The 24,385-nt window shown below is 36.4% G+C and overlaps 1 protein-coding gene across 16 annotated transcripts in view; it reads right to left on the reverse strand.

Annotated features, from left to right (window-relative positions):
- BAZ2B (bromodomain adjacent to zinc finger domain 2B) overlaps positions 1-24,385 on the reverse strand; it is a 121,940-nt gene that overhangs the window by 38,597 nt on the left and 58,958 nt on the right. For 10 of the 16 annotated variants that reach the window (XM_048309935.1, XM_048309927.1, XM_048309933.1 and 7 more), the window contains 9 exons: positions 17,466-17,627; positions 16,900-17,093; positions 12,866-13,069; positions 11,780-12,178; positions 8,928-9,537; positions 7,462-7,758; positions 5,089-5,149; positions 4,420-4,528; positions 4,053-4,154 (listed from right to left, as the gene is read on the reverse strand). In XM_048309935.1, coding sequence (XP_048165892.1) covers positions 4,053-4,154; positions 4,420-4,528; positions 5,089-5,149; positions 7,462-7,758; positions 8,928-9,537; positions 11,780-12,178; positions 12,866-13,069; positions 16,900-17,093; positions 17,466-17,627 — 2,138 coding nt within the window. The remainder of the gene's footprint in view (positions 1-4,052; positions 4,155-4,419; positions 4,529-5,088; positions 5,150-7,461; positions 7,759-8,927; positions 9,538-11,779; positions 12,179-12,865; positions 13,070-16,899; positions 17,094-17,465; positions 17,628-24,385) is intronic. The other 6 variants (XM_048309937.1, XM_048309936.1, XM_048309934.1 and 3 more) reach the window with 3 other exon arrangements.

The raw sequence follows: 24,385 nt of genomic DNA on the forward strand, positions 1-24,385 counted from the left end.
CTATAGTATTTTGTGGCATCACAAAAGCAGATTCTGAAATACTTTGTTAATAAAAACACCCAAATTATTCCTCATGAAGAAATAGCTTTACTTTAACTGGTTACTGAAAAGCAGAGTTTATTGCATCTACTGAGCAGAAAAGGAGCACAGTCTAGGTGGTCCTGTTTAATTAAACACCAGTATTTCAAAATTTTAACATCTTTCACCATTCCCCCAGGTTTTTGAGAAATGCAGGGAAAAATCTGCAAGCTAAGTATCCTTCAGGACTTCTTCATAACTTGCCTTAAAAAGGTTTGTAAAAAATTTTGAAAATGTCTGCTAAAGCAAGAAAGAAAGTTGGTAACTTAAAAACTTCATTAAATATCAGTTCAGCAAAACTTTATTTAGAATGCTTTAGTTTTCACATTTATATGTACATAAACCCTAAAATCAAATTTACTGTACCAAAACATAAATGGTTTTTGCTTATTCTGGTAATTTGTCTTTTAATTATTTCTGCTCGTTCTTCACCATTACAAAGGTTTTTACAAAGGTTTTCTTCAGCAAAAGAAATGGCAGTTTGCTAATGAGACATTCAGATTTCAAGGGAGTTACCAGTATCTGCAAAGATAGTTTCCTGAAGTCTGAATCCTTCCCAGTTAAGACCACCCCCAGAGTACAAGTCACACTTGGTTTGCATACATTCCAAAGGGCTCTTTTATTAGCGATGTTCTGAAAATGCACTGTTCAGAACCATGACCCTATCATTAATGTGTACCACATCATCATGCATCACTCCTAAGGATTTTTTAATCTAAATCCAAATATTTAACCCAAAATATTTACCTCTACCACTTGACTAGAAGTTAATTCTCTTACTATCTTTAAGAGTATTACTTAGGTGTAAGCTTTGTTTCTCTGCCTAGTACTTGAATTGCAGTTTATCACAGGTTCAGTTAGTTGAGGTAGATTTAATACTTGCACTTGCTACCTACACCAACTTCCAACCTAGAAAATCTCATCTCATAAAATGTACGTGCCAGGGGAGGCAAAACAGAAATTAAAGAAAAGGAGGAGAAGCAGCCATAGTTCAAAAATCAGCTTAGAACAGCAATGGAGATTGCTCTTGCTCTGTATTTGTACTTTCTGCAGTTAATGATACTAACGATAATAAACACGCATCAAAGAAAAGTAGAGATCTACGAGATCATTAGTACCAGCGACCATGTTGGATATTACACTTCCCTAATGCTGCCTAAAAAAGAAACTAGAGGCCATCAAATGAAGTGAATAATGGTTCAATAAGCAAAAGGACCAGGTGCTTCAAGGGATGGGAGAAGACTGTATAATGTCCTGTCAAAGGACATTGTGGATGCACAAGTTTCCACAAGTTTAAGAGCGGACAAGACAAAAATAGTCCAGAACAAAGCCATTAAGGGTTAAGCAAGAGTTGATTGACCATCTGTATTTTGTGCTCAAACATCTTTTAAAATCTCACCCAAAATACATTTCTATTAAAGGAATGTACAGTCTTAGGTTTTGATATTCCAAGGACAAAAGACAGGGGTTGCACCCTAACACAGGAGAATCGTGGGCTTCCATAAAACGGAAGCTTTGCTACTCAAACACTAGAGAAAAAATGGGAAGAACACTGTGAAATGTTGTGGTTTGTTGTTCAAACTAATCAAAATAATAACTTTATTCAATTTCTCACCTTTAAGTATCTACCATGTACTGCAATACTGTGATGTAATCAGGACATTTGCCAAAAAGACACCAGACAACTATGCATGAAAGCAGCATCAAGCTCAAATCCTGTTAATCAAGCTAATGAACAAAACCATAGGCACTTTGCAAGAAGCAAAAATCCACTTTAATTTCAGATTAGATTTGTGGGGAAAAGTTAACAACATCGCTTTCCAAATTGAATTGCAGAGCTCGGAATAGGACAAAGACTCCTGTACATACTACTTAAACTCATGAGGACACATGTCCATTCCATCACCCTAAATCACATTCGCACAAATCTTTCTAAATCACAGCAGTTTAAAGCTTCCAGGTCCAGTCACTGAATTTTCACATTTGCCAAACTTCAAACATTCTTCTAATCCTACTCCTTCATGGCCCACTTCTGCCAGATATGCTTCTGTTACAGCATTCAAATGCCGCTTTGAATAACCCATAATATTTGGTAGTTTGCATACCACAAGAGAGAAACGCAGGCACTATCAGAAGCAGGTAATCCATGTACTTTTGGCTTGCTACAGGTAAACCTTTAATATAACTGATTTAGCCTTAAGATAATTTTCTTTGCATCTTGTTCCATCTCAGAGCTTTGTGAAACTTACCCCAGCACATGCTGCATGTCTCAAAAGATGACAGAAAGATATAACGAAGGAACAGAAGAATAACCACAAAAGGCTACACAGAATAATCGAAATTACCACAAAAGCAGAAATAAAATTTCTCGAATTACCTCCAGACACCCATGAAGATATGATTATCACACATTATTTTGAATCTGAATGATTCAAAAAACTTAAGTAAAAAGGGTGCCAACTCTTATAAAGTATCAGTACCACATACTGTTTTACTAGGTATATATTATCAGCCTGCGTGTAGCTCCACTGTTTTGTAACTTCTCATTTACACATAAAATGTAAACACATCTTAGCACATCTGATACAACTGCCCTCAGTCTCTTTTCCTAATAAGAAAACTTACTTTGTCTACCCAAGTCTCACTGGAACCTATCAAAAACCACATCAGTACAAAGTACAGTGATGATACGTACATCAAACTAATGTTCACATCGCCAGTCTTGTCTGTAGCAATCTGTCCCTCACACTGCCTTCATTCTCAAGTTTTATAGATCAGAGGGCAAACTGAAAACCAGCTAAAGGGAGAAGACAGATACAACTAAAGGGGACAAGACTAATGAAGTAATACGGGCAACAGACACAAAAAAGGGAACAGGGCAAGAAGAGAGCAGGTACCCTGCCATTACATTACATCACAGTAAAATTAATTATTTCAGTCAAGACATGCAGGTACATAAGGAAGTTCATAACTACAGGAACTTTTAACTGTTGTTTTCTGAAGGCCAAACACGAATCAAGTTTAGCAATATTTTACCCTGTAAGCCAGGAAGCACCACCTAGAAGTAGCTGCTTACCAGGAATTCAGTCTTTAATGCTTTCAAATTTATACCACGCAAACATTACACATTTCTATAAGGTATCACAAGAACACAAGGCTTAACTCGAGCCTGAACTCAAGACTGTTGAGAGCTAGTAACATATTCAGAACACTTATCTTTTAAAGAAGCAAATACCTTCACTGACAAAAGTCCAAAAATTTTCGTGCACATCCTGAAGAAATAGCAACATGGCCAAAATACAGTAACACAGCATGGCACAAACATAGTAACAATTTCCTTAAAATTTTGGGTTTACTTATCCTTGTGTGGTTTATCTACACACCGTCTAACAATTTCACCACTGTAAAGCACAACTGGTATAGGTCGGCATGCCCCTCCGTAGAAGTGTCACGCTTCAGGATGCTCAGACAGTATTCTTGATACAGGAGACACTTGTATATAAACATGCAATTTACATATACACACAAATGCACACATACATACATACATACATATATTATGCACAGGAACACATGAACAGAGTGGGATTTAACATGTACATATAAATTACTTTTGATATGAGGTTGTATACAATAAAAGAAGAAACAGAGTTTCAAGTCAGAAATACCTGAATGCTAAGATAAAACACGTAGCTCCGAGTTTTCAAACTAAACGAACCCAGGCTCAGAGCTGATCATTAAAGCATGCTGAACTCCTGCACCCTCTGAGCAAAGCCACTGAAGGGAGTGGTTTTCAACACAGCCCAAGATCAAGCTCTCCACATCTCAATCTAACTACTGTTAAGAACATGTGCAGCTTTTAGAAATGATTAGCTAAAAACAGATAATGCTTCAGATCGTACCAAAAATTACTTCACCTAAACTTAAGTTAATGCTCCTTGGATCAGAAACTTTACTTTTTAAAAAGTGGATACCTGCGGTCCATCTCTGGCTTCATAGAAGTCACCCACTCCTATTTTTGCACTGAAGCTGAAATTGTCCCTTGAGATATCCATTATTCCATTTCTGCTGAGATACTGAAAAAATCACATATTTTTCCACTTCAGCTTGTAAATAATTACAACCCAGCTTTGATGTACAGCTAACTTTGTGAGTGTAATGTTTTGCACATTCTGTCAAAGGGATATACATTTATAAGACATCAAATCAGTAACAGACCAAGATACATTACACCTCACATCACAGAAAATAAGTATCTCTATTGGAGAGAAAAAAATTATGTATTTTAACTGCAAGCATGCTTACTAGCATTAGAACACAGAAGTTAAAAAATGAATGTACCTTTACTACTTCAGGATACTGTCTCAGCTTCTTTCCACAAGGTGCAAAATATGCTACTTCTCCTTGAACACGACCACCAAAGTTTCTTATTCGGGTTTCTCTTTGCCAGCTAGAGTAATATGAAATAGTTGCATACAACAATACACTTTTTAAAAAACAAGTAATTTGTGTCAATTTAATAATTCTACAAAAAAAAGGGAAGAGGAAAATGTGACTAGACCATCATAAATCAAACAGATCACATCAGAAAAGTGTATCATGTAGATTGTCCAAACTGACTAAATATATTAATTTATTTACATTAAGTGACTAACATATTACCAGATTTTAAACGGCTTAGAACTATACTTCAGGGAGTTATCTGGAGTCTATACTGGCTCAGCTCTAGCCATCAGGATTAATTTCTGAAGTAAAACAGCTAAGAGATGGGTCATGTTGCAAAAGAGCAAATTTAATGCACAAAAATTAACACATGAAATATGATGACACTTTTTAAAGAGATCCACAGTCACTCGGACTGGGAGTCAGAAATCTAAATTGTTGAAGCCCTTTCCTTATTATGCAGCCTCAAAAGTTTTAAACTCATTTAAAGTTTTAAACTCATTTTACCAACTGATTCTTGAAGGCATAATCTCTCTTTAAGGAAAGTCAAGTATATACATAACGTACCCATAATCGAGAGGAACACGCAGCTCCCGTTCATCTGCTACTCTTCGTCTTTTTGAAATACCTAGAACAGAATTTCTGATTAATACCTAACAGAACTTACAAAAGAAAACATGTTCCTAAAATGTACTTTTTATGTTTACATCCCCAAAAGCGAATTGTTGTTTCATTCTCACCATTAAGTATCTCAATTACCAAGAAAATTCATGTAAGTGTTCTCCTTCTGAAATACATTTTCCTCTAAGTTTCCTGTAACCTTTTCCTCTGAAATTGTAAATGGAAAACCTAACTATCCCATACCTAGCTGCTTGTTGTGTTTAATGCTCTCAAATATTGCTAATTTAATTCCTTGCAAGCCTGTTTTTCTAGACAAGACCGTATATTAATTTTCTTCAGTAAAGAAGGCGCAAATGAAAACACACTTTAAAGATCCATACAATTCTAATAGGCTGCATCTTCCTAGAGCTCTGTGTATGTTATGCAGCCAAATGCCAAATGCAGAAAATTTTCAGAACTACTTCAGCTTTTCCAAGTTCAAACAGATGTTGTGTTTGGTGCTTGTCAAGCAACTGAATCAAGAGTATTCCAGAGACAACTGCCAAATGTGGGGGTTTTTAGTGTGACAGATCCTTTCCTCAGGCCTCTCAGACAGCCACAGGACATGAACTATGTATGCAGACCAACTTTTGGAAGATGCACTTCTCAAAAAGTTAGTTTGGATCTTCTGTCAAGAAAGTGACACATCTCTTCCCTGGAAAGTGAGTACCATTATCAGACTGACCCCCTGGCACTTGCTCCAGCTTCTTACAGCCAGGAGTGTCACACAGCACCACAGCACAGCTGCCAAGCAAGGTGCCAGCAGTTCCTTCCAGATGATGTGAAGAGTCCCCTAGAAAAAGCACCAAGGAAATGCCTGTGCACAGATTCCAAACTTTAGACACAGGGCTGCACTCTTAACCTAACATGACTAACTACGGCGTTATTTTGAATGGTCACAGTGCAGGAAGGGAGGCTGCTTTTCCAAATATAAGTGAAGTGAAAAGTCCAGTGCAAAATAGAGAAGAGACCACAAGACCCCTTCAGTGACTGACCAACTCTAGGTAAACGGTTCACAGTATCTTATTAGGTGATTCTTAGGTGTAATATTATTACACCTAAAGCAAAGACATAAAACTTATTCTACCTCCTACTCCTGTAAACAGAAAAATCTGCTAGCACACTTTTCAAAGCATCACAAATCAATACAGATTCCTGAGGAAAAAAATTAACTTTTTAATTTACCCATTTGGATTACTCTTAATCCATATGAAATCTTTTATAAACCATACAATTAACAAGCCTGTTTCTGAGATAAATGTTGGGTAGATCACATTATACCGCTTCAATGCTAATGCCCTTGTATGACATGGAATGAAGCTCCTATTCCACTGAAACCAAATATAAAAAACCTATTTACAAGCAGATGTCCCCATTTAAAAATCTGCTTACATGCATGCTAATAAACATCAAGTCTCTAGTTCCAAGTAGAAAACATGTGATTTCATTTCATTGTTACCATGCAAATTAAGAAATGTGACTTTCAAAAATGCATTCTTTACTGTATCCATAGTAATTACTAAATTTTACAGATTAAGTCACCAAATGAAGGATTATATGCACTATATAGTATCAGGCAAATGCTAAATGCCCTTCCCATGAACTTTTTAAAAATAAATTCTTGCATATAATCCATAAATTCTACTGAGAATTTTGAAAGAATGACTAGAAAATTGTATTCTAACAAAATATGGTTACAAAGTTTGTCGAGGAAGGAGCAAAAAACTGAAGATTCAGAAAGCAAACTAGAATGTAGAGAAACAAGAAGCAAGAATAACTAGTTTAGAATAAAATGGAAAATTCCAAAGACAAAATAATGAAGAGTTTTAATGTAATAAGTATCAACTCTGGATATTTAATTCTATCTTCTCTCAAATAATTACATGAGTTAAAATGTCCTGGTCTAAGTGTAATGTTCTAGTCTGGAGAACCTGCAATTTGGCTGACAGATCTTAACAACTGCTGCAAATACCCATGAGAAGATCACAGAGTCACCTAACAGCCAAAGCCAAAACGGACGTCAAAAGTCACCGGATCCAACCTTCCTTGGGAAAGGCAGCTTTGCCAAGATTGTCTCGCACCCTGACCAACTGGCATCTGAAAACCTCAGGGGGACTCTGCCACATCCCTGGGGCAACTGTTCAGTGAATCACTGTTCTTATGGTAAAAAATTTCTTGAGCTGTCACTTGATACCAGCACCTGGACTATTTTTGTAACTACTTTTACAACACATGGATCTTAGATATCACATGGTAGTATAACAGAAGACTTTGAGATACCACAGTGTGTACTTGGTGTGAGGGTGGAGGGTCCTGTCCCAAGGAACACCGCAGGCTGGGACTCAGGACATAAGGCAGCTGGTGCCGAGCTGGGCGTCTTTGCTACTTGGAGATTAAGCGGGGTGGAATGAGCTGTAAGACCAATGGAAGAGCTCTTCACAGAGGATGACGTTTTATTCAGTTTCAGCGCAGTTTTTTCTCCCTCAGTGTCGGTATCTGATTCATCTTGGTCTTTATCATCCTCATCATCTTCCTCCTCAGACCCTTCAGTATCTGACTCAGAATTACTGTCAGACTCTGTTTAAACAAAGTGTGGCAAAAGACACATTATGACTTGGAAACTACTGGCAAGTACATTAAAGTTCTAACACTTGCAAAGTCTTTTATCTTATTATATATGCTTTTTAATAACATCTCTTGAGTATAAATAGGAGGTTGTAATTAAATAACTAAACTTTTAAATTACTACAAATATGACAGCATTGAGTAATTCCACATGATAATATGCTGTTCCTTTGAATGAAAAGAGATGAGTGACAGAAACTGCAGTATTTCAAGACTGTTTACCCCAGAAATGAGCTACAGCTACATCATCCCCTGTTAGCCAGGCAGTGGCTGGACACTACCCCGGGAAGGGCTTTTCACAGGGTGTGAAATCCATCATGAACAGGAAGAAAACAACAGAACTGGATACGGGCTGAAAGGTGTCAGAATCGAAAGTATGGCGATCCGCGCAAAGGAAGAGTTAGAATAGAGGACAGCCAGGGTAAGGAACAAGGAGGGTGAGATACAATCCTGAGATAAAAAGATTAGTACAGGGTGTGTGGACGAGAGGGGGAAGAGAATGATGAAGGTGGAAGCTGGACATTAGGGATATCAGCACATGGGAGAAAGAAGTGACTGTGAATACAGCCAACTCTTTAAAACAGGCCTTGCCACTCCAAATTGCATAGCCTGGTCTGCAGCTCTTAAAACAGTCCAATTACTTACTCATGGACTACTCTGTGCCTGAATGAGGCATAGAAACATGCTTTTCTTGCCACTCTTGACAAATTGAAGGCCCTTGTGTCCCTCTCTGGCTAGAAAACCTGTTTTGCAGCTGGGCTCTGTCTGCCAGAATCATTAACCATCAATCAGCGTTAACGTCAATCCCTTCCTGAGCACTTGTCACAAGCTACAGGCTGGGTGACTAATGTGGAAGGCAGGTCTCTGACAGCCTTTCGAAAAGGCTATGGAGCCACCTTACCAGGACAGCTGACCAAGTATCAGAACACCCCAAACATGATTTTGGATATGATACAATGGAGAATGGGGACACGTGCTCATTTCAAGGATATGTGTAGAACACTGTGTGGGCCATGCTGGCCCAGTATTTCTTGCCCCTATTTATAATACGGTGGGAAATGCATGTTTCCAAAATGCAAAAAATTAAGTTTCTGCTTTTCCTATTAAAAAGGTTAAACCACCTGATTGGCTATCATCAGAATCATCATCTTCATCGTCCTCATCTTCATCTTCATCATCGTCGTCATCATCATTTGAGTCGTCAGAGTCTTTACTGCTGAGGGCATCTGAGTCTACCCCTCTGAACTGCTCCACCACCAGTTTTGCAGAATGAAGGCGGTGTTGTGGTTTTACTGCATTTACTGCATTATTGCTGACTGTTTTATCCTTTCCTGAACCAGGTAACACAGGAGAGGTAGAGGGCATAACAGCTGTCCGGTTACCGGTTGTCTTTTTCCCACACGCACTCAAGTTTATTGGCAAAGAAAAGGGGGCGTTACTAGGAATGGCTACACTTTCATTGATCTTGGTCTGGGGTTTCGGTTTCGTAGTGAGTGCAAGAGGAGCCTCCTGGATGACGCTCTGAATAACTCCATTGGGTTGGTGATTACCTAAAAGTGCATTTGTCAGGAATGGGTTAGAATGGTTGTTTTCCAAGGATGTGAGTTTTTGATGAGCTGGTGAACTAGATGTCGGTTTGGGGCTTGACAAAGCTGCGATAACCTTCTTCAGATTCTTAGACGACTCCTGTTTCTTTAGCTGTGCTGCTGGGAATGTCTGTTTATATTGTTCCTAAAGAAATAAGAAGACAGGAATAAAATGTGGAGGTGTTTGTTTTGGCTTTCTTTGGTACTCAGGAAGGTGAACTCTAGGAAATTTTAAACATCTGCTAACCTATTTTCAGAAAGTCAGAAGCAGATACTAGCTACAACAGAAGAGATTAGTAACTACTAGTTATGCAAGTCTTGCATGATTTTCACTGTAAATCAAGTAGGGAAAGACAAATTGAACTCAAGATGAAGTTGATCCAAACTATGCAGGGAAGCTTTCCCACCTGCTACAATGCTCTAGACAGAGACTTTCACAAAGGTATTAATCATTCTGAAAAAGCCATTCTTAGAAAGATACTACTCTTGTGTACCAGCACAGGAAAACCTCTCCTTGACACAAAAATCCCATTAGTGAATGTACAGCTACTTTTAATTATTTGTTCACTTTAAAGCACAAGGTAAATACAACACACTCATGACCGCAATACAAAAAAACCAATAGAGGACTCCTGGTGTAGAGAAATTTTATTACAAAAAAAAATAAGGGAAAAGGTACTACTCAGAAATGCTGTGATATGTTAATTGTTTAACTGAAAAAGTAGTACTTGAAAGTTCTTCACTTGAAACTCAGTCAGTAATGGCTAAGAAATGCATGTAAAGCTTACAGTGTCTTTAGCCTAAAGGTTGTTCGAAAGAAAAGAACCCCACATCATCTTCAACAGAAAATATAATAAAATGGATAAAGACGGTACAGTTTAAAATAAGTTTTTAAAAAATGAGTCAAACACAATACATTTTTGGAAGTTACTAACATTTAAATCTGAATATAAAATTATGAAGACCTCTAAAATAAATACTCACACAGTGCATACCTCCAGTAAAAGTTTTAGAGAAATCAAACTACTAAATGTGTGATCTACCACCGGCTAAAGACTCGTAACCTAAATTTGAAAGCAGAAGCCTCTTTCAATAGCAAAGATGTATGTTTTCACAATTATAATTTAGTTAGCTACTCCCGGTAAGTGAGAAGCTTATTTGAATTTTACCACGTAATAGGAAATTGGAAAGGAAAAACAGTTTATATCTTCTAGTCTAGCAATAAAAATGAAGTATTTTTCAGTCCTCACTGAGGGCCTGTGAGTTATCTGTGAATCAGAATTCAGTTTACTACTCCCGAATACTACTTAGTTTAAAACAAAATTTGAAAATAGTAAAATAATAATAACGAGAGTTGCCTTTGTAAATATATCTTCTATATATTTTTTTTTGTATACCCTAAGCCTCAGTGTTTGTAAAATGCTAGATTTTTATTATCTTCTAATCCCCATTCAAATCTCACTGAATAAAAAACTCACCAGCAGTCACTGTAATCACTATAAACAAAATAAATAAACTGAGGATCTAAACATTTTAGAAACCGCAGAACTGTTAAGACAGACATATAAGCTTATTGTACAGTCCTGACCAGTAAAAAAGGAGATAAATTGAGGGAGGATGCTGAGGCCCTGGCACAGGTTGCCCAGAGCAGCTGCGGCTGCCCCACTCCTGGAAGTGTCCCAGGCCAGGTTGGACGGGGCTTGGAGCACCCTGGGATAGTGGAAGGTGCCCCAGCCCATTTCAGGGGGTGGGATGGGATAGAGCTTTAAGGTTCCTTCCAACACAGGCCATTCTTTGATTCTAAAAAAACTATTGAAATGGCTACACTGAGTTTTTACAGCTATCAGTGCATGAATACATCTCTTTAAAGAGCAAACAAAACTCAACATTACATTGACCATTTTTTTAAAAAAATGGCTTTCATCTTCTTTGTTTAAAATCATGGTTATAATAGGTGATTTCAATTACTTTGACTTAAAACTATCCAACTTGAAAGAAAGTGAAGCCATGCTTACATACTAGGTATGTGAAGTATTAAATCACCATTTTGACTGAAACTAGAAGCATAAGAAAAATATCCAGGCCACACAATTTACCTATGAGTACTTTTCTTATTTTGATTTTGATTTTAAATGCACACTGTCCTTAAGAGATGCATGACCCACACAGTCTCGTTCATTTACACCATTCAGAAATCCAGATCAACTCTAAGAACACATAAACCCCCATGATTATGAAAATATATACTTATTATATATATATATGTATATATATGAAAATATATACTTATAATTTTAATACACTATATTTAAAAAAGCTTGATGGCACAATGTTACATCTTTTTAAGCAGAAGACACAGGTTATAAATAATCAAAAACTTCACTCACCCGTTTTGATCTAACATCGCTGGTCAAACTGATAGATTCTTCAGAGGTATTTTTATTCCCTGCTTTGAGTAGATCAGGGGAAGGAACTATGAGTTTTAAATAGGTCTCCTTTTTGGCTTGATGTACCAAAGACAAAGGTTTCACATTAGGAACCAATCCCGTAGACTGTATTACACTTGTGTGTTTGTTCACAGATTCCTCCTTTGCCTGAGAGCTTTGAAAAATAAACGGAAGCTGCTGTGACAAAACCTGAGGCTGCTTCTGCTGGGACTGGAATGATGAGTGAGTCTGGGAATCAGACACAAGAGGTATCTGCTGGTGTGTTCTTTTTTCTTGAGACTTTTCCTGTGATTTCTGTCCATCGGTTTTCATATCTGTTATACCACTATGCATTAGCACCTGCAAAATATTTATTTTTGACTGTTCATTATGTAAGTCAAAAATCCTTTTAAAAAGACTAAGCATATATGATCAGTCTCCATGAAACAATTACACTAGTCTTGGCAGAGGATGAACAATAATAATTTTCAAATCAGTCTTGTAATATATTTATTGTTCACTTTGGGTTTTTTTCCCCCGATAGTTTCAGCATGTGAAGACAACGTTTACTAGAGAAGGAGTATTAAACCATGGTTGTTCTTAAATGTATTTCTGACTGTAAACCTAACAGGATACTGAAGATTCCAATCTTGTTCTACTGCTAGGGAAAGTAACCACTCTGCTAGGAAAAAAGCAACTGCCAAAGCAATATCCATAATGATATCTTTTCAATTCATCACCTGCACACAGTACTTAATTTCTTTGTATTTCCTACTTTACAACAAAAATAACAGTCTACCAACTGTAAACTCCTAGCCTGTGAAGAACAGCAATACAGACATGCACGCACACAAAAGAACCAACAAATCCCCTCCCAAAGACCTCACAAACAGAAAACCCTGAAGCAAACCTAAAAAGAGTATTCTTAGCTTTTATTAATGTGCAGTTAAGTAATTGTTGATTATTTGTTCACAGACATGAGTAGGTCAATTTGTCACAAACAGCTTGCAGCATCAAGACTGTGAGCAGCACAGCGAGGTGTTATACCTTGTTCTTGCTTTTGTGATGTGCTTCATTTTCAGAATCAGATTCATCATCTTCACTCTCTTCAGCACTCTGGTCCTCCTCCTCTTCATCCTCCTCTAGGTCATCAGAGTCACTACTACTTATACCTTCACTTGAGGTGTCTGAAGAGGAGCCTGAGTCGCTGTCGCTGTTACTAGAGCTTTCCACTGCTTTTTTTCTGGGCTTCTACCGGGAAGATAAATTCTCTGTTAATGCTTCAGTTTTAATCTGTTATATAATCTTTTTATTAAACATAACCTTTGAAACAAAGAAGATTAAGACTTTGGAGTAAAGTGATCCGCAATTCTTAAAGAGAAAGTGCTTCACAAGATGATGAAAATTAAAAACTGGTCACAAAGTTCCACTGAAATATTTATCTGACCACTGCGGACATCACTACATCACAAAGCAAAATGCCAGATTTAGGCCTAGAACATTGACCTAGAATTTGGGTCTAGTAAACCTCCGCTGAATGTGCTGATTCCAAAAAAATTCATACCCAAAGCTTGTACTGCAAATTAGCACAGAAAGAACAACAAATATTAAGTTTATCAAAGTTTCAGTGGCACATTCATTTAACTACATTTCTTAACCTTCAATTTCACAGTATGAGCTCTACAGCAACGTACAGTTTTGAGAACAGAAGAGTATGTTCATCAAATTGCTTCTGGGATTTGCTTCTGAAAAATGGACCAAAATCTGCTGAAATACTCTGACAACTATATTATATTGAAATTTTTGTAAAGCACACATTTGCAGACCAGAATGAGAAAACAAAAGAAGCAACAAACAAGAATGTAGGAAAAAAGGAAAGGTGTCAAAAATTGCAGGAACCCTAAAATGCTGACAGTCCAAGACTACATTTTTAATGTGCAGTGGATGAAGAAAGTTAGGTTTTTGGGGAGCTAAGTAAACCAAATGCATATTTACAAACCCATCTGAAGGATGTACGTGTGGACTCAAGTGCTATGATAGAGACCGTGTAAAAGAGACGTGAAAGTACATATTACTGCACTGAAGTATATTGAATCATTAAAGGGAGTTTGCAGAATTATGTTGGGAGGTAGAGAAACGTGAAACCAAGATTACGGATATCAAGCAGCAACAACAAGAGTTATGTACCATCTAAACAGGGCATGTAAAGCCACTGAGGGGACTGTAAGGTTAAAACTAGTCCCAAGGAAGACAGATGCACAGCAAACGAGGTGACTGGAGGGCAAAATAATGCTGCAGCAATTTGAAATAACAAGGCAGACAGGAACATGAGAGAGAGCGCCTTAAAAATACTCTACTTCTAAACATAACTTTCTCTGAAAGGTTACCTTTTGTATGTAAGAAGTAAGCCACTGACAGTGTACCAAATTAGCACAAGGACATCTATCTTCAACACTGTTATGCTCAACAGACATAACGTGATACAAATATTTGGTACAGTTTTGAAGACCAGCCTTTGAACAGGTTTTGGTTTATCATTGTTATGTAAGCCCTTTGAATGATCAACTACACACTCCAGACAAAAGAAACCAGATGACAACTCAGGACTACAGCTCTGAGGATCAGATGCTTCTATCAACTCAGAAGTTTTTCCAACACTACAGGCAAAAAAAATCATAGCATACGAGTTACCATCAGACTGCACTCTGCACTTCAGGATTCCCTAAAATGGTAGGACAACAGGACTAGAATTCAACCAGAAAGAAAACACTGCACCAAAAGTAGCTCTTTAGATTTTCATCAACTGTAAAAACAGTTTGATACCAGCTTTGCCTTTTTCTTTTTTTCCTAAAAATAAACAAATATTTTAACAATTTTTTTAGATACCATCCTCAAAAAGAAATTACAACTAAGGAGATGACTGAAGAAATCAGAAGATGAACACTAAAAAAACCAAAACCCTAAAGAAAACAACCTCTAGAAAAGTATATTAAAATGTTTTAAAATAAGACATGCTTTTAAGAAGAGGCAAGTGTTACACTTTGAAATTTAAAAACATAACATCACTTGTACAAAGCCCAGCACAAAATACTCCTATCTGCCCACATACTTATTCCTCAGACTTCAGTTCCTACTGTGGCTTCATTTTAACATACTGAAATATGGGGGGAGGGAGGGAATTATCATCCTCATGTTGGGAGTTCTCATTTAGAGTAATTTCGATGTTTTGATACAAAAGGTTGTTCAAATAATTACATTGACAAATACCAATTACCTCAAAAAAAGTTTCAAAGGAAAGGAAGTTATGAACATCAGCATATCAAGTAAGATTAGGAAAAACAAACTTCATTTCAGTATTAAAAAATTTACTACAGGAACTTAGGAAACAAATAACCCGAAATTTATCTGCATGAGACAGAGGACTTAAAAGTTAAGATACGGAACACAACATTCTTAAGAAAGGTACTTGTACATCAAATCCATGCTTTTACAGCAACTCAGTATTTAGTCAAGTGAACCTGGAGTTTGAAATCAGTGCCCACATCAAAAAACCTATCAACAGTACCAAATTTATATCTAAAGACAAATGTTAACACAAAGGAAAAAGATAACAATGCTGATAAACATCCTGACAGAAACTGGGGGAGGGAAAAAAAAACCCCAACAGGCAAAAAGAGGTAAAATTTTTCAGGGATATTCAAACTAGCAGGTTACTAGCTTAACCAGCTCAATTTTCTGAATAAAGCAAAGAGCCAAAAAGTACCTTTTGGGAAGGCATTTAGAGATATTAAAAGAGAAATTCATTTGGTATTCTGCCTAAATGAAGTAATAGTTAGAAATACAGAAACACCATGTGGAAAAGCCTTTACCTCTGCACCACAGAAAGAAAGCTAAATTTCGCACTTAGATACCCAGGATAAAAGCAGAATTTTGGAAAGAGCCATTTTTGGTATTTAAGCCTGAAGAAAGTCAAAGGCTTCCCGAATACCTTTAACTAGCTTAGTACTTTCAAAAGCTGTCAACTGTTGAACCCATGAGGAATGTTTTGAGGAAAAATATTCTTTCTTAATAATTTCCTTACTGTCCGTATACTAAACATTGTATTTCACTGCACAATTACAAGTAACCATTTCAGTGTTAACTCCTGCTTTTCTGCAGATACATCAAGCACCAGCTGTCCCTTGAAAATGCCAACCTCTCACCTAAGAACATTCAGATTTGGTAGCTGAATGTAGTTCAGTAACAGAAAGAGAAAGAGACCCAATTCACTCACAAAACAAAAATATAAATAGATATAAAGAAAAATATATATTTTAGCCTAGATGGCTGTCAGTAGAGAATTACTCTCTTTAGCTTCTACTCTGACAGTAACCACCTACCCAGTATACCATTTTCTGTGTTTTGCTTCAATAGTTTTGATTCCAAGAGTAGCAGAGTTCTTAGAGTGCTTAGGTCAGTATATAAGGTTTACTAACTCACTGAGACTACTTATGTCTTTCATATTAGATGGCTAAGATTATTGCTGAAACAAAGCAGTTAACAGTAGTTCTTTCTTCTAATAAATAGGAAATTACTTCCAGAAAAGCATTTTTCTTTTAACATCTAAAAATTTCATTTTGTTTTCATAAGATACATGAAAACATAATTAAATTCACAGAAATAATCTAGAATGTTGTAACTGTAATACCAGTATATACATATATATATATATATATATATGCACACTGTCACATAATAATATCAAATTTTGGTGTTAAATATATATATTTTTAAAAATTAGATAAATTAAATAAAACAAGGTGTTGGATGCAACTATTAACTTATTAACTAGTGAAATTAGTACTAATAGTAACTTTTAGTTCATAAGTATATCAAAGAAACCCCAAACAATTACAAAAATTCCAAAAGCCAATGCACACAAAAAATCCCTACAGAAACAAGTGTACAGATCTTGCTCTAATAAATCAGAAGAACCCCAAACATTCTGTACTCAGAAAAACACTTTAAAATGCTCCTATGTGCAGAATCCTTATCATGTCAATATTTTTGTCCAAATCTTCCATTTCTTTTTGTGTAATTACCTTATCTTTGATTTTATCAGCCCTGGTGTCCAAAAGCTGAACTTTGCTTTGCTCCTGGTTGTATCTGCGTCCTCCTGCTCCTGAGGTTACAGTTTTCACTGGTCCTGCCGATGTTGCAACACTAGTGGAGAGCACGGATGCGCTGAGAGCTGACACTGCAGTAGTACTGTTGCCATTCAGTGATCCATTTACACCTAAAGACAACAGATTTACAAAGTGACATTTAAAATAAATCTGAAGTAACTGATATTTCCTTTGAGATGCCCCAGTCACACTAACATTCCATAGACAAGATACTAGACTACTTACAGGTTACTCGCCACATATACTAAAATTTGTCATCGAAGTGTCACTCTGATTTGCAGTTATTTTAGTTTAAACATACAGAGCACACATGATTTAAAGGCCAAACACATACTTGGTATGTATCATCCTTACCTAACAAAACTATTTTTTATAGAACTGTTTCAGAATGGGAAGAATGACAAAAGTAAAGCTCAAATTCCACATCTTTCTGCACGCGCAGAAGTTCAATATGATTATTTCCAAACAACTTCAGCCATTACCTTTTTCTGTATTGCTCCGACTACTTTTTCCTGTAGCTCTTGAGTGGAATGAAGCAGAATCATGATTCTGTGCAGGAGGAGCAAATAGTGTGGGAATTCCCAAGAGTGGTGGAAAAAAAGCTGCCCCAGGACGAGAGTGCGTGTCTGCTGTTCGCCACCATTCTGAACCGCAAAGGAAATAAAAACAAACTTCAGTTGTTCTAATACTATATTTAAGTATTTCAGTAAGCATATTGCTGTGCATAATCCAGAGCAGATTTACTAAATCTAGAAGTAAGAACAAAAGGTTTAGAAACTTCTGCACGACACACATTTCCTGCAGCAACTCTGGTCTTAAGTCATTAAAGCCATTCTGATAAAGATTGCAATGCAGTTTTATTTAAATGCACTCTGAAAATAAATATTTAATAGAAAGCGATGTGACACTGATCACCCCAAAATGAAACTGCGAGTCTTAAAAACTGAATCAGGATTCACAGATCACCCTTTAACATTTATTATTATCTCAGCAGTCTTCCTACATCAGAACTACGAAGTAACACAATAGCTTTCGGTCACCTCTACAATCTCAGTCTTTGAATACTCCAAGGCCTCCACCACAAAACCACATCTGAAGCTGTTCTGCATGAAAAGACCTATTACATAGAGGAATTGCTAGTTACCCAATGGTAACTCTACAGCCACTGCAAGATGTTTCTATCCTTGAGTTTGACACTCCATCACAAAAAAAGCAGCCTCTATTTTATATCCTGTAACAACTCTATTCAAATGCCCTAGTTTCAACTGGTGACCCTGCTTCTAACTTCAATATCAGTGTCTTGGGGTGACTTTATGATGTGTATCCCCTATCCCCCAATGCTATCTCTCAGACTGGGAGGTTGGCAGACAAGATAAAGATGAGACACGATGAAGAGGTGTCCTGGTTCCAGCCAGGGCAGGGTTAATTTTTGCAGTAGTTGGGAGGGGGCATGGCCAGGACCCAGAGGTTATTCAAATAAATCTCACACCACTGGCAGGGGAAAGGGACTCTCTTCCAGGGAGAAGGGCTCTCTTCCCAGTTGGCACACTGTGGCAGAGCACACTGTGGCAGAGGTCAGGAACTGTCTATCATCGGGGGGGGGGGGGGGGGAGGGAAGGGTGTCTGTTTGAATAGTTTGTTCTTCTACCCTCTGTCAGTATTGCTGCTGTTAATATTTGTTTTCTTATCTCATCTCTGTTTCCAGTAAATTGTTCTTATCTCGACCTGTGACTTCTGCCTTTTGCGCCTTCAATTCTCCTCTCCAGCCCTCTGTGAGGGTGGTGAGGGGTAGGGGAGAAGTGAGTGGCAGTATGGTCTCAGTGGGAGCACTAAATTGGAGAGTACCATTCCTGAACCATGACAAGTGGGGGAAAAGAAACAACACAGCTAGATGAACCAGACTGCAAAAATTATAGGTAAAATGTAAGCATAGCTGGAGCTGTGCTTACCTTAAACAATAAGGAGACTGAATCTAATACAGAAAGGAAAATATTTGAAAAGGAAAATAAACAGGGGAAGTGACCAGAAAAAAGTAAATAAAGAAGTTATTTGAGCCACTACACACATGTAAGGTTGGGGAAGGGCAGCACGGAAGAGAGCAGGCACAGTACAGCAAGCCAGCAGGTATTCCTATGGTAGGATAAGGTAAGAATTTATAAATAGCAAAGATGAGAGACAAAAATCAAAGGACCAGTAATTCTGTAATCGTAGAAGAAATCTCATAGGCATTTCAGAGCTAAACTTCAGCTTTAGAGATAGCCTGAACGCAAGGATCGGTAACAAATCATTGAATTCTGAGACTGTAAAAGCATCCATAACCAGAAGAACAATGTAGTCCCTAATGGAGAGAAAAAGCAGGAAAAGACTGACATCAAAGAACATTAAATTCATTTGTGCCATGCTTTAATATAAAGAGCATCACATCAAAAAGGACAGTATGAGAAAGACCAAGCATTCCCTGTTTTCCAGGAGACTCACATTATCAGCAAAGGCCTCTGCACACTGACCAGGCTTCTGGTGGGACTTCTACACAGAAACCATTAACTTGTCTGTTAATCCTACTTCTCCCTCTACAGGTTTTAAACACTATTACTGTGTCTGCGTATATAAGGAATAATTCTGGAACAAGTTCTTGACTGCAATAACTCATCCTATTAGGTGTTAGGAACACAAGGGCATTCACTAGGATTTTTCATTTATTAGCAACTACAGGGCAACATAATGGGAATATTACATACACAGTGCAGGGAAATTCCTCTTACTGATTTCAGAATTCTGCGTCAGGTACCTTTTTCTCCTTCCTCCAAGACAAGAAGGGATTTGCACATCATCAATGCTAACTACTGCAGGTGATGGGCAGAGTATTTCTCTAAACTTCTGACATGAGTTTAAAAGCATCATGTTCCAGGTTTGATATTTGCTGAACTTAGTTCAAATGTCTTTAACATCACTTTGTAAATTATCACAAAAAAGACCCAAAAAACAACCATAACCAACTCAAACCCAATTTGTGTATTTTCTTCCACAATGCCTCTCTCTCACAGACCACAGTGGTGATTCTTAATGATGCTGATGAGCAACACTGCACTGCAAGGTTTCATAATAACTTGAAGACATTCTAAGCTGAAAGAACTTTTGAGATTGTTCATCAACTTTCTTCATCATATAGAAAGAGTAGGTAACTGTACACTATATACACAGTATTATGGCCTTGAAAAAAGACATACTAAGTGTGTTATCTAAGCCATTACCTAACATACCTAGAAAAGAGAAGCCATCCATCTTTAAATATGCATTTAAACACATGGAAGAAATAAAACACAGACAAAAAATGGTAGAAGTCTTGTAATAATAAACTTAACTGTAATGACATTTCCCCTCTTTCTTATCTGATGAAAATACTAACAGTCTGCTTAGCAATTAATTCTAGTATTCCCTTAATTTTCCTATTTTAGTGTTCGCTCTTCAAGTTACTAACTTACCTTAAACATGCTCCACATAGCTAAATTTCATATTAAATCTCACTCCTTAACATTCTTGGCTTACTTTCAAATAGGTTAAATATTTTTGAGCACAGTTTTTGAAATTCTATTAACCACTGCACAGATAAATGATTGAAAGCATTATTCCAAAGGGCAACATACATTTCAACAATGCTGGTCTCTTAGTAACAAAGAATGATAACTATGAGTGCCTTTCTTAATATTAATGAACTTCATGGTAAAATACAAGCTTTTCAAAAGAGCTAGAAAGGAATAAATACTTAAATAATACTTTAAAACACAAAGCATCAATGTGCCAACCAGCAGAAATACAAACATAACATGGCATTTAAGGGCATTCACCTTACACACCAAATCTGAGAACCGCTTGGGGTGACAGAAATTACAATATATTTTCCTCCTTTCTCTGTTGTCCTTTAATCATTACAGTGGTAGCAAAGTTTGCCTTCTACATGCCTCCCAACACCAGCAGGTCTTCCTAATTTCTTGCACGTGTGATTCCAAACTACTTACATGTGGGATTTCCTAATACTGGTCTTTCAGTACAAAAAGCTGGAAAGCATGGAAACGGCTGGAAATGGTTTATAAACACATAACGAACATCACCCATTCCTATCATTGGTTGGAAAAACAAAAGTCCTCATATGAACAGAGAAACATCAAAATCATCTGTTCATTTAAATGAAAAGCACTGCCTATTTCATTCAAGCACTTGAAAAAAAGGCATTTTAATAACTCTGAACATGCTCTGAACATGGACGCATTCTTTAACTTTCCTTCATAAATCATAGGTTAAAAAAACCTAGACTTAGAATAATTTTATTTTAAAAAAAGAGAAAAGAAATTTTAAAAAGGGATTGTCAAAAGGCATTTTTTTTTTTAAATTCGAATTTTAAAAAGGGATTGCTGAGAAAGTTGATACGTAATTGAGGCACAAACATATGATTAAATCTGAAGAGTAAGAATATAATGAACATACACAGAGCACAGACCTACCAAGCTGTATTTTAAAAAGTATCAACCTCATAATAACTCTGAATGAGGCTTCCTTTAATGCAGGAACTACCAGGCGCTTGATAGTCTTTGAAATAAAAATATTTAGGTGCTCAAATACAACAGTTTCCTGTAATGTCTAATATCCAAAATCAATGCACTCGAAACTGTCTCTCCTTCAGTGTTGTTTCTACTAAGTCTATTCCTTAAAAATAAAGGTAAAATTTCCTTATCCAAACAATACTCAAAATTATTCACTCATCTGTGTAATTCCTGTAAGACATACTGAAGGAAACAGAATTTTGAAACATGAAAGTACTCAAGTTATGCTTAATAAAATATCCCACTCCCCTTTTTTCCTCCATATTCTTGCTTTTACATTCTTCAATAACCTTGAAAAATAGATGGTGGGTTGTTTTGGGGTTTTTTTTAGTTCTATTTCTGGCTTATTATCACACTTTTGTCTTTAAAAAATAGTTTAGCTAGTGCCTGGACTAGTTTGCACTGTGCAGTCCAAACACTGAGAAAGAAATCAGGTAATAATTTGAAGCAGGAAATCTAAACGAAGTTGGTATCATGTTTAAAGAATGAGCTTAAAGACTGTTTCTTAATGATAGGTATAAAAAGAGATTAAAATTAAGATGTAATGCAAATCTTAACACTGATTTCCAAAACTCGAGAAACTGATCTAGATTGTATAACAACATGGGCACTCCGTTATTATCAGAGTTGGCAATTAATTGTACTGTACTATTGTTCATATACTTAATCAAAGCATCTGCATCTCTTTTAATACTACCATCCCATTCTCCCTCAGCATTTCATTGTACATTCCACAAAGTGGAATCACCACTTTGTTTTTATACATCCATTTCAATTTTGCTATTGTCACTCAGCATCTAGAATATTTAAAATCTCCAGAAGTCAACAACTATCTACAAGCCTAAGATGAAAAATTTGACAAACCAAGGACTATGTAACAGACTTACCAAAAAAAGGAAACTATTCATACAGTTTTACGTTTTAGGCATTAAACCTGATCTTTCCAACATTTATTTGAGAAGCCACAGTGTCATTTTTATATAAATACTGAGGCCCCAAAAAATAGCCAGCATTTCAAAAAAAATCTTTGCTACTGTAAATCAGAACACCAAATGCAGAATTACAGATTTTTCAATTTTAAAAATCCTGTCACTTTGTGCATTTACGTACACAATTTCAAAATTGTTCTGGATCTCGTTTAAGGAGAAATAGGGAGCTCCAAAAAGACTAAAAGATTTTTGTTTTGACAAAAACAGCTTCTGGTTTGAGAAAAAAAAAATTTGTAGGGTTTTGTTTGTTGTGTTTTGTTATTTAATAAAAAGTTAATGAACTTTCTTTTTTTTGAAAATTAAAAATAAAGAACTTTCCAGATCTGATAACATCAAAACAACACAACTCTGTTGTTCAGCTTAAAATGGTTTCACACACTAATATTATTGCCCTCCGTAAAGACAAAACACTGAATTATGGTTTTATTTAGAGAAAAAGCTATGGATTTATATTCATGTAAGTTGCTAACATTCTCATGAGGGTCAATGTAAACCTCTTTCCAGAGGCAAGTGACTTTTCCAATGCAGCTTCTTATTTTCAGCAATGGGTGAATAAGAAGAAAGCAAATAAAATACCTGTTTACTTGATTAGAATGCTTTAATTATTCAGGAACTACTGCCATATTAACCAATTAAACTAACAGTATGTGATATATTCCATAATGGTTTCATACAGGGGCTTTGTCATTTTGACCTGGGAATATGCCAAAATAATTTACTTGTAGTTTAATCTTCCTGGCAAAGCATAAAGATTCCCAGTCCTAACTTGCTATGTATTGTGGGTGTGGGCACCTGACAGAGTACGCAATCAAGTTTATTGTGGAGACTATTTAATAGACTATTGATTGCTGCAAAGAAAATGAAGAGATTAATTGGAATAAAAAGGACTCTCTCTAATCTCAGGCATGCATTAAGATGCATTACCTTCTCTTAGTAAGAATAATTGCTCATTCTTCAAAAATTATTTTATTAGATACTAGGAAAATGCATTTTTAAATTTGAAGATAATTCAATTATCTGCTTGACAGACATTGTTGGGTTTTTTTAAATATCGCAGGAGTGAAGAACATCTCAGTTCAGAACTGGCTAGTATACTAGTCTATCTTGGCTACAGAGTATCTTGTAAATTCAGGACACGCCAGAGGTCATTCAAAGGAGAAGAGTCTTCAGCTGGCTAACAGCATAAACACTTCCGTGGAATTTCTCTAGGACAGTGTACACCTTTTCAGAGTGGATACAGCAGTAACCACAGTGCACTGTCATCAGCAGAGAAACAGACATACTCATAAATAAAACTGATGGGACAGTAGTGATAGTAAACTACACTTCAGCTTGGTTTTGGGAAGACAAAGTGTCCTTGAAAAAATATGTACGTTCCTTAACATCAGATGCAACCAGGCAAATGATCTGACCATCAAAAAACATGAATACTGGTAATTACTCTCAGTCTTTTTAACTATTAGCTATCAGACAGAAATGAAACTTTTTTTTTAAATAAAAGATGAGAATAGAATTTTTAAAAGGCCTTTAGTAAAGAACTACCTGTGTTTTCTAATGAAGAACAAAATTGACAGTTTAATATCTTTATTATATTATTCATCTACTTCAGTCTTACTGTATTTTGGTAGACCAAATATATAGCCTATAAATGCACAGAACATTTAACAGGAGTTACAGTTAACAGGAGACACAGAATTACATGATGTAATATGTACACAGCAAAAGCAGCAAGGAGAGGTAAATGGGTCACAGAAATCCTCAAGTTAATAGCCATACAGAAATTAATTCCTACTACATTCTGGGAACCACCACTGA

This window comes from Corvus hawaiiensis, chromosome 7 (genome assembly GCF_020740725.1).
Source record: "Corvus hawaiiensis isolate bCorHaw1 chromosome 7, bCorHaw1.pri.cur, whole genome shotgun sequence".
Classification (NCBI taxonomy): Eukaryota; Metazoa; Chordata; class Aves; order Passeriformes; family Corvidae; genus Corvus; species Corvus hawaiiensis.